An 11,886-nucleotide genomic window follows, 5' to 3' on the forward strand; every position below is an offset into this window, starting at 1 on the left:
ATCCACAAGGCCGTTTGACGCTGGGTGGTAAGGTGCGGAAGTAACATGTTTGATACCATTTTTCTGAAGGAATGACTTGAATTCACTACTTGTAAAACAAGACCCATTATCTGATACTGCCAACTCTGGTAAGCCATGGGTAGCGAAGGTTGCCCTCATCTTCTCGACAGTGCCACTGGTTAGGGTTAGGGTTATCCATCCATTTTGAATGAGCTCCAGTAATCAGCAGGAACATCTTTTCCATGAGGGGGGCCTGCGTAGTCGACATGTATCCGAGGCCAAGGACGGCCCTGCCATTCCCAGGGATGCAATGGGGAACAAGGCGGGGTATTTTGGTGGCTTTGGCACACTTGACAAGTTTTCACCTCTTCCTCCAGTCGTGTGTCCATTCTCGGCCACCAAACATAGCTCCTGGCAAGATTGTTTATTGTAACAATACCTGGGTGAGATTCGTGCAGTAACTGCAACACCTCTTCTCTCCCCTGAGGGGGTATCACGACACGGAAACAGCACAGAACACAACCTGCAAGCAAACTCAGCTCCCCTTTCCTGGCAAAATAAGGTTTTAGCGCTTCTCCTTCAATTGTTATGGGCCATCCATTGAGAATAAACTACAGGACCTGAGAAAGTACTGGATCACGGGCTGTCCATAACTTCACTTTGCTCCAATCCACTGGGCTGCAATTAGTGGTTTCTGAGAGCTGAACGAAATATCCGGGAACTGGTGTGGTCTCTGGGGCATCCTGGAGAGGTAGGCGACTAAGAACATCTGCATTGCCATTCTGAAGACCAGGACGATACACCCACTCATACTCATATGCAAGTAAAGTTAAAGACCATCGCCGCATCCTGCTTGAGGCCATTTATGGAGTGCCGCGTGCCGATTTAAGTAGCCGTAGAAGAGGTTTATGGTCAGTGTAAATCTTGAAATAACGACCATAAAGAAACTGATGGAACTTTTTCACAACAAAGACCACCGCTAGTGCTTCTTTATCCAAGTTTCCTTAGCCTCTCTCTGCTGGTGAGAGTGTTCGTGAGGCATACGCAATATTGGTTTATCTGAGCCACCTTCCATAACATGGGCCAAGACTTCCCCAATAACGTAGGGTGATGCATCACAGGACACCATTAATTCCTTCTCAGGATCATAATATACCAGCACATCTGATGATTAAAGGAGATTCTTAGCCCTTTCAAAAGCTTCCTGCTGATCTCTCCCCCATGTAACTGCTAACGTGTTGCAACAAAACTCGTCATGCCATAATATATGGCGTGATAAGTTTTATACTTTCAAACAAGTTTTATATATGGCGTAACAAGTTTTATATTTTCAAACAAGTTTTATATATGGCGTGACAAGTTTTGTATTTTCAAACAAGTTTAATATTTTCAAACAAGTTTTATATACGGCATGATAAGTTTTATATTTTGTAGCAAGTTTTAGGTATAAGCTAAGATGTTTTATTTAAAGAGCAGTAAGTTTTATATATTTAATGAGAAGTTTTATATATGACAACAAGTACTTTTGATGCAAACGTCATTCCATAGGAATTTGCCATAGAGGTTAAGCATTCCCAGGAAAGACTTAGATTCAGAGGTGTTGGACAGAGTAGGGGCCTCCTTGATAGCCTCCACTTTGGCTTCAACGTGATAGAAACCTTCTGCATCAACATTGTGTCCCAGGCACTCGAGGACTGGTTTCATGAACTGGCTCTTTGCTGCTTTAAGTCGCAAACCAGCTTGTGAGGGACGTCCCAAAACTTTCTGATGTTATCCAAGTGTACTTCAGTGCTGGGTTCAGAAACCAGGATGTTGTCTAACAAAACACTAGTAGAAGGTATTCCTTGTAATAAACCCTCCATGGTTCTTTGGAAAATGCCAGTTGCTGAAGAGACCACATATGGGAGACGGTTACATTTGCACAGCCCTTTGCTCGCATTGATTTTCAAGAACTCACTAGAGTCTTCGTCCACCAGCATCTGCTCATACGCATGGCTCAAATCCAATTCCGTGAATGATTGACGTCCGCCAGCCAACTTTGTATACAGGTCATCTAGCTTGGGATTAGGGTAGCCATCCAACCTTGACATTTTGTTGACTGTAAGCTTAGTAGTCTCCGTATACTCGTACAGTGCCATCACTTTTCATAACTGGGACTATAGGTATGGCCCACTCGGAATATTGGACAGGTTAAATAGTCCCTGCCTTTTCTAGTCTCTTCAGATCCTGTTCAAGTTTCTCCCCGAGAGCATAAGGCACCATTCTTGCTTTGTGGAAAATGGGACTAGCTGTAGGGTCAACATGAATTTTGGCTTTTAAACCTTGGTGAAGATAACTTTTCTTGCCCAGGAAGAGCAGTGAACATCCGAGAGAAATCCTCTCTTCTAAAATTCCGAATTTTGTATAGCTGCGTTTTTTAAAAATGTCTATTTCTTTAAATATTTCATTATTAGTTATTTATCCGTATGGGCTATGTATCATTATGATCCTATGTATCGCATTAAGTGTAAATGTAATGTCTGGAAGATATTAGTTCTTGTAATTACTCTGAAATTCGAGATAAAAGAAAGTTTACACTTACTCTGGAGCTGTGGGTAGGCGTGGGATTTGTCTCATATGGTTTAGGGGCCGACATATCCCTCCCTCAATGCCGTACCGGGAGGCGAGGTCGGTAGCAGAAAGCAGCGAAGGGCCAACTGCGTCCAAAAGCGATCGCACGGGCCGAAATCCCGGAATGACTCGTTTGGTATGACGCTCCAGCGCCACGTCTGGAGGTACCGCTTTTTTTTCTCTTGTTCAATCATTCCGTCAGCGCATGCGTAAATGTTCTGGCCCTCCCATACCTAGCCTACTCAAAAAATTGAAGATGCTAGTTTTTACAAGGAATTGAGATTTTAGTTGATTCTACAGGCATAAATGTAACGTAAGAACCGTGCGTGTAATGTCTGGAAGATATTAGTTCTTGCTGTTACTCTGAAATTCGAGATGAAACAAAATTTACTCTTGTGTGTGTGTGTATTACCTTTAGCAGGGCGCGTGCGCACACTTTGTATTGCGCGACTCCAGAGCTTACCATATGAGAGATAAAATGAGTTTTGTCTTGAATATATTAGCGATCGAAAGCTTATGTTAAATTGTAATGACAAGGGTGGTCTGGTCTCGACTCTTAGGCCCATCCTCACGTATTCGGATTATGATTTTTGAATCCGCAACCTTTTCTCTGCGATTTCAAGACTTTTCACGTTTGCAAGTAACATATTTAAAGCGAATTTGCCTGTCCACACGCATCTGGATTCACTCTAGTATCCAGGACTCCTGCACGTGTGAATTTTCTCCCCATTCTTTCTTCAATCACAGTTTTGGCTTATAAACACTAGTGTTTCCTGATCTCACCTAGATTCTTTGAGTACTAGGTTGTCTTTCCGCTCGTTTAAGTTCTTTATGGCGTCCGAATGGTCCGCGTTAGACATCGAAAAAAGCCTCATAATTTCGAGGCGCTGTTTGACATAGCTGAACTCAACAGCGAACATAGCGAAGTTTAACTGCACACTCGTTATCTAACTAGAAAGAGAACAGAAGCGATAACATTTCATTCACAGGCCATATCGAATATTCACGTGGCAAAGACTGGACGACGCATCGGATTAACCAGAAGCTTCCAAAATTACCACTGTAAAGAGCGGATTTAGAAAGTTACGGATTCGTATGCCGGATTCGCCAGATACGTCTGGATGGAAAAAAAAGGAACTTTATTTGAGTGCCAAGTTGTTCTAGCGCCCGAGCACTAATTTGGGACACTGTAAACTGAAATCAACAATTCCCGCGAATCAAGTCAAATGTTTGAGTTTTTTTTTTTGGTACAGGGGAAAACCTCTCGGTTCAGAGTGGAGAACCAACAAACTCAACCCACATATGATGCCGAATCTGGGAATCGAACCCGGGACACATTGGTGGAAGGCGAGTGCTCTCACCATTGCGCCATCGCTGCACCTCAAAGAGAAAAGTTCGGATTCAAAAGTATCCTTATAAGTGTGGACGGGGCCTCATTCGCACTTCACAGTTTATGGAGTTCTACGAGTAATCTGTTCAAAATAATCGGCGGCTAAGTCTCGAAAATGACTGAGCTGACCGGGAAACGAGGATCATGTCAAAAAGCATGAATTGAAAAATGCGCGTTTCTACGTCATGGTCGGTGCTTAGACCTAATTAATAACTTGTGCTACTCCGGTTAGAGCAGTTTTCAATTGAGTGTCGAAAGTAATTAGTGAATTAGTTTGGTTTATGATTACTTCACTCAGTGATTGGTTCAAAGTTGTCGCGCCATTTTTTCAACCAATCAGAAGTGAAATCAAAATCAATTGTGGCTCGCGCGGGCTGCTCGCGCGTGCAAATTTTCCCGCGCTTTGTGTCGGCTACTTGTAATTACTTCGAGTTTTGTTTGGTTTACTGGAATGTCTCCGACCTTTTTGATTGGCCAAAGTAATTACTTTGGTTTTGGTTTTAGGACACTCAATTGAAAACTGCTCTATTAGATCTACGCATCAGTTTGAATACTGTCTGAGCTCTCGCTAGTGCTTCGGTTTCGAGTTTGACTGCTCCTTGCTTCGGTCTTCGTTTTAGACATTTCCTCTGCGTTTATGCGTGTTTTGTGTCTCAAAAAAAAAAAAAAAGCGACTTACCATGCACAACTGACATTTTGAATCTTAAACTCAATGGAGAGTGGTCTTGAGAAGGATTATAGTTTGGGACATTGACAGACGTTTTGACAACGCGAGCGGAAGTCACCCTCAGAGTCAAGTGTTTTGTCATGTTGATGAATTGTTCGATTGTAAGTACTCTGGTCTTCTACTTGATTGTTCAGGATGACTTTAAGTTCGAGTTGAAACGTCGCTCAATGTCACCAAGTACCAGTCCTCCTCAGAACTAATGTCACCCGGTCGATCTTAACTTATCAAGTTTTGATATGACTTTAAAGGCATTCCGAGGCATTCAGCATTTCCCAATATATTAACTCAGGCCGATTTCACCCAAAAGCAGAAACGATAACGATGCAAGATAGTATACAATCTTTTACATTCCACGAGAAAACGTAGCGAATCGCCGCATTCTATTGTCCGTCTTACGACAAATCCCCTACTCATCTTATGAGTTCCTCATTGAAATACCATTAGGTATCCTAAGATGCTTTTTACTTCAGCGCAATGTGGATCATTGGTCCTTAGGCCAGGCAAAACATTTCAACGATGCTAATAATTAGCAAGATGAGTAAAAAGGCTTACTAGATTTTCTTAGAGCGGCATATATGTAGAGGATATTACAAGGTGGCGAGAAGATATGAATTTTATGTTCTCGTGGCAAGAACAATATCTCACGAGTGAGCGAAGCGAACGAGTGAGATATTGTTCTTGCCACAAGAACATAAAATTCATATCTTTGAGCCAACGTGTAATGTTCTTTTTATTACATGGAGACTAAATATTGAATATTTCCGATTTTATTGTTTTTCAAAGTAGTCAAGTTTTACAAATACGGCTGGGCTTTATAAAAAAGGCGGGAAAAAAAAGGCGGGAATCGTGACGTCATTGAACGATACGACACTCACAAAGGTGACATACGGAAAATACGCCACTCGGGTCCCGGATGTAGTGGCGTATGGAATCTACGAGTGGTTTAGTTCCCAGTAAAACACTCTCCTCCATATAATAAAAGAGAATATTGTTCTTAAAAGGATTTTTTTTTCGATGCAGTTTCTTTACAATTGCTTCGTTTGGGGGTGGGTGTACTGACACTAATGCAGACGACATAAAGGGGTTCGGCCAGTCCACATTAAAATCCCTTCTGAATCAGTTCAAAGTAATTTTATAGTATTTCGGTTATCCTACTGCCCCTAGTTTACGAACAGTATGACAGAATCCGGCCTGTAGAATTTCAATCACAAAATTAATCCATGTGGTTCTTTCCACGGTACCTTGAAATACCATATTATTATATTATTATGTTCGGATCGCTGATTATTATTATCTGTGAATAATTGTTGTAAAAATGATCGAAGATGGTTTGAAAATGTTGATACTGAGACTGTGCTTTTGCTTTCTGAGGTTGCGCCTGGCAGTTTGTGGCCGAGTCTGTTTCTGATTTAATTTGTGCCTGTCAAATCGTCGCCCCTGTTTAGGCCGAGTGATTTGTGCCCGAAAAATCGATTTCTGACGCAGGCAATATGATTTCCATCAGATATAATTGTAATTTTTGATTTTCAAAGTAAAAGGAAACGCTATAAATATTCGAAAATTACTCGCCATCAATCACTATGCTGAAATTTCGATATCGATGCCCCTTGTGACTTTCTGCCCCCTGACCCAAGTTACCCAGAACACCTCGCGAACTCGGTGAACAATACCGATACCACTTTGCCCGCCCTGTTAAGCAATACCGATATGACCTACAATTGTAGCGCGCTCGGTTGAGCAAATCGAGATTGCTTTCCGCTTTACAACATCTACCAATTTACATATTTTTCCTTTTTACACGAAACCTTCTAGGTTGCTTCCTCTGGTTGCGGGGCCAAAAAACACAACTCACTGCGCTGAGAATTTGAAAGAATGAGACTGACCTGCACGGTGTCCCTTTAAATTTGTGAGTTTGTGGTCAAAGATGATTATGAAACTTTGCTTTAACGACCATGTGCTTGAGTGATTAAACCCTCTTGTATGACCTGTAAGGAGGTTTCTTGAACATGTGTTTGCCAGCAATGGCTGGTGTTCAAGTAAAACTCGAGTTGCGCGTCAATATTGCTTGAAGATTTGACACTGCTGGGTTGCATGTATGTTGTGACAAATCGTACAATTTTTCTCGCTGGATTTGGCTTTTTGTTTAAGAGCAGCTGAGAGCCGAATGCTTAGGGTAGCCTCGCCCTTCAAGGCTGGCTTTGAATGTTTTGGCTGGGGATCCGATGTTTTGTAACGATATTTTAGCAGATGTGAATGATGACAATGAGAATCAAGAAGCTCTCGTTATCTTCTGTACCATCAATAAGAGTTTACAAATCCTAGAAACTTTTGCTGAAAACTCTCGTAAGCGACCAGCTCAGTTTAGTAGCGACCACTTTTTCAAATTCCCCGGGCGGTGAAAACTTGGTTTAGTTGTTAAGTCCCCTAAGAAATATTTCAATCTTTTTTTTTTTCAATTAACGTTTACCGAAAAAATTGATTAAAGTCAAGCATGTTTATTAAAGTTTACGTTAAAATTAACTGAATTGAAGCTATCACACCAAGAAATACCTACAATAGCTGAACCCGTTCCACTCCATATCCATCTTGCTTTCTTTTCCAAATTGTTTAATTGACTTCAATTTAATTTGGTTAAAACAAAATTTTGATTAGGGCGGGTACTCTTTAAACCTCGCTAGATAAATGAAACGTATACATAGCGATCTTAACGTTTTGAATGAAAATTCCACTTCGGTAATACTCGGAGACTGTTTAAACGTTTACTAACCTCTTCACTTTTCACTCATCATTGGAAACTTATTTGTACCGTACTACGGTACGAAAAGAGCCTCCCCCACAGTACATCCGCACCAGTGATATAATTTTTTGGTGTTTGGGTCTCAACTTTCGCTTCATCAGCATGTTTTCAGCAGCACATGTAACGCTTGCTTCAATTTGAGGTGACCCTATATGCTATATATAGCAAATACCACAGGATGCAGTCTGAGACTTGTTCGGACACGTTTTACGCCAGTCGTCTGCCTTCAAAGAAAGAGCTGAGATATCTTTCGTTTGGATCGAAAGAAGTTGTCTTGTCATTATATTCCCTAAAACCTCGACATGATGAAGAAGCCTTGTGCGTGGTTTCTGGGGATTTTATCCATCACCGTCCAAGTTAATGGTGAGTTTAGGTTTTTCGCTTTCGAAAGGGAACGTTGTTTAGCTTTTAATTGAGGTAAATTATTGCGGGGTTCATCGCTTAGTTTTGAAATGAATGCAATGCGATGGATAAATGGATGCGATGGCCTTCATATCTTACATCAATTGTTTAATCGACACGAGTGGTAAAATACCATGAAACTGTAGATCATCGACGGAATCTGATCTCTGGGCTCTGGGTCAGCCGAAAACAATAGTCAGTAATGTTGACGTTCATCGTAACGAATAAAATCTTATGAATAAGATCCTATGTTCTTCAAGAATATAATTCGGTCGTGATGAAAGCACTGTAGACTCAAGAGAAAAGGCCTCACTGTAAAACTTAGGAAAACCGGTCCAATAAATCAAAACAGATTGACTGCTGTTGTTGTACGTTTACTGAAAAAGATATCATTAACCTGCTGAGCTACCTCACTACGAGTTCACTCCATCACAACAGGAAGTCATAAGCATGCGTGCGTCAGTACCGGGCGTCAGTAAAACAGTGTGACCATTATTGAAAGGACCCCAGAAAGTTGATTCACGTCAATAAAAGAACACAATGTCTCTTGCAAACAGAGGAAGTGAGATAAAAATTCATATAATTAGGATTAGACAATTTTCCTCTATCTTTCTCCAACGCGATACAGAATGCTGGGATGCTTATCTTCTTCATTAAATCGAAAACAGTATTTGGGGGACACAATAACATCTGCATATTTTCAAATAGAGGGAGTCATGCCGGATGCATGATAGCGCATAATAACTCTGTAGGTTACTGATACAATGCCAAACTCCATTTCATTTCCTAGCTTTTCTTCGATGGAGAGAGAGAGAGAGAGAGACTGTAGATCGACTGATAAATTAGATTAGATTCATTTCAACACGCTAGCCTATTCACCAACAGGGAAGATATCGTTGACGTCACCTATTGTCTTAAATGTGCCAACCAGAGCCTCATTGGCTGTCGAAACAAAGGGTCTTTTGTTCTTGTAGTTCGCATATTTGAATAACAAAAGCAATGTTTGTAAACAGATATCTTCCCTGTGGTAAAAACTTGGCCAGCGTTTTCGACGCTGTGAAAAATACAATAACAAAACGTTAGAAAGTGCGAGCTATGGATTTTTCCATGATAAAATGTGTGTATTTATTTCAAAGTTTTGGATTCTCTTTAGCGAGACTCTGCATAAACGAGAATGGGAAAAAAAGAATATCGGAATGTTTGCGCTGTCCAAGCGCTAATACTATTTGATAGCCTTACTCAGTTGTTATATGAAAAGGTGTGATTCTCCTAAAATTCCTGAAACTTGGATGATTGTAAAACCAGGAATCGGGCTCAAAGAAAAACACTTTTAAGATACAAATCATATTATACTGCTTACAAGATACCGATGCACTCACATATTGAACTTGTTCAAGTAACCATACCTGAAGTGTCCTCCGTGCATTGAATGTAACGCTACTGTAGCTTTTGGTAATACACAAAGTTCCAATGCACAATCGTAAAGTTGTCCACTGAAATATTTTACTGAACCAGGAGAGCAACGTCTATGGCTGACATGGGCCGAACTTTGTTCATACAGCCTGGGCTATTCCCACTAAAAAGTTATGTGTGAAGTTAATGTCAGGAGCACCTAACGAGAATATAGTTCAAAACCACTTAGACGTAGCATTGTTAAACGTATTTTAGTATTAAACGGTAGATATAGGCATATTTTTATCCCCTAAAAATCTTTCATCTGTTCGGATTTCCAAGCTGAAATTATGGTGATCCGAAATTATAGAGATCAAAACTTACCTTCTCGAAAATTTCAGCCAGAAAAAAGGCTCCCGAAAATTCTAGGTGACCTTTTTAGGACAAACATCCATTAAAAATGGGCAATTATACCAATTTTTAGATGTTCGAAAATCCTAGGACAGGAAGGCAAGCAAGAAATTTTACAGCAAGTGTTCCGAAAATTCTAGATCGCAAATCGTCTTCCGAACAGTCATTTTCCGAAAATTGACGTTGGCCGGTGCCCCTGAAATGAGAAGTGCGGGTTATAGACGACTCGAAAGAGAGAAATGATCCCCGTGATGATGACTTTTCTCTTTCGAAAAGTTATATGTTTCAGTGTTTTAGATACAGGTCTTAGAAGGGGCTGCTGACTGGTTTTCCAAGATCTCTTATCAAGACCATTAAAAAAAAAAAAACAAAAACAAACTTGCACCGGTTTAAGCCAGTGGACTGGCATCCCATCCAGGGGGGAGTAGAAATACCGGGATAAGCTCCGGCCTGATGGGCCACTTGGCTCGTATGCAGACTTTTACCTTTACCTACGATCGGAAGCTTTCTGCGTCGGTCTTATCGCAGACGATCGTAAACACCAGATGCAAATCTTAAGCAATCGCAGAGAAGCGAACCGCTAACCTTATGCGAAGGGAGAAAGAAAGGCCTGCACTTACCTTAAGTGTGATTGGACACGACATGACACATGTTTCAAGGCAAACAATATAGTGTGTCGCCGATATGACACAGACCATCTCAGACACAGGTTGCCATTAAAAATTGTAACTTAGTCGGAAGCGTCGTAATGGGGGGAAGGGGGGGTGGGGGAGGAAAGGGGAGAAGTAGAACTAGATTCAACTTTTCCCGATCATCCAGACCGTGTGCCGCAAATCCCCGTAGACGCCGTGGACAAATGCTTCCATATGTTTGCGACGTGGTGCAGACCTATCGGCGATTGTGTCGCAAACTGATCGCGGACCTTTGCAGATCATATGGAAATCAGGCTTTATAAATGGCTTGAGTCTGGCGATTTACGGTGAACCTTTAAGCAGTTCAGTTTTTCGTGGTACTAATTGCGTTGGAATCTGCATGTGAACAAAGGGAATAATTCAATCGGGTGCAAATATCAGGCTGACAGCGGCCATTGTCCTGATGTCTATTTCCTCTTTCCTGACAATAGTTACGTTGAGCTAAGTTTCGGCGTCTTCCGTTATACATACTAGTCACTTACAGTTGCCCGGGTTTACCATTTGGATGGGTCACCGTCAAAGCTCTGATTAATTTTTGAAGCCGCGTTCTTTACCGAATTTCACTCCTCTAGTATACCAGACTCTTTTTTGGTCATTTTAATTTGTGACAACAAACATGCAGCGAAGTGTAAGCATCCCACCTAAACGCTCTTAGGCATCTTCTTCCAAATGGATAAGCCTTTCAGTTTGCCCGGAAATATGAAGTGAACAGCACTTTCTACCTTTCTTTGAGACTTATTTCTCAAAATTGTCAACATCGCGGAACGCTTAATGAAATACAGACGTCCGAGCATTTCTTACCCTGTGTGCAGAGTCTCTGTCGATCTTCTTAGATAAGTCGGAAAGAGGAAAGAACACTCTGCCAGCCGCCTGGACATTTCGTATTGAGCATGCGTTAAAAATTCAAATGTGGTGTGACTGTCAGTCACGCGTGACCAGTTACCACAAAAGCACAAAACGAAAACAAACCACAGAGTTACTTAATCTTACAGCTAGTGGAAGAGTATTCCACAATTCGGGGGGCACGATCCCCATATGTCTTCAAGCGAGCTGACGGGGTAGTCAAAAGTCTCAATGATGATGACCTCAGAATGCGTGACTGTGTTTTGTAGAGAACCAAGTCAGAGGTGTAATCAGGCGATGCGCCATTGAGAGATTTATAAACTAGCAGAATAATTTTATACATTATACGTTATTGAACCGGTAACCGGCCAGTGAAGCTCTTTTAACCTCGGTCTGATGTGATCGAATTTTCTAGAACGCGTTACAACTCGAGCCGCCTAATTTTGGACTGACTGTAACTTGGAAAGAAGCCGCTGAGGGAGTCCATATAAAAGAGCATTGCAATTATCTAATTTAGACGTGATTAAGGCATGAACCACAGTTTTAGCACTGTCTTCAGAGAAATACTTTTAAATTTTAGAAATTTCCCTAAGGTGATAATGCGCAGACTTGCGAATAGCTC

The 11,886-nt window shown here is 41.3% G+C and overlaps 1 protein-coding gene across 1 annotated transcript in view; it reads left to right on the forward strand.

Annotated features, from left to right (window-relative positions):
• Nucleotides 1-7,702: 7,702 nt before the first annotated feature.
• The window catches only part of LOC137993384 (coadhesin-like), a 21,574-nt gene continuing 17,390 nt past the window's right edge, over nucleotides 7,703-11,886 (forward strand). The window contains exon 1 of the mRNA XM_068839205.1: nucleotides 7,703-7,887. Within this exon, the coding sequence (XP_068695306.1) occupies nucleotides 7,827-7,887 (61 nt within the window). The 5' untranslated portion in view covers nucleotides 7,703-7,826. The remainder of the gene's footprint in view (nucleotides 7,888-11,886) is intronic.

This window comes from Montipora foliosa, chromosome 2, assembly GCF_036669935.1.
Source record: "Montipora foliosa isolate CH-2021 chromosome 2, ASM3666993v2, whole genome shotgun sequence".
In the NCBI taxonomy this organism is placed as follows: Eukaryota; Metazoa; Cnidaria; class Anthozoa; order Scleractinia; family Acroporidae; genus Montipora; species Montipora foliosa.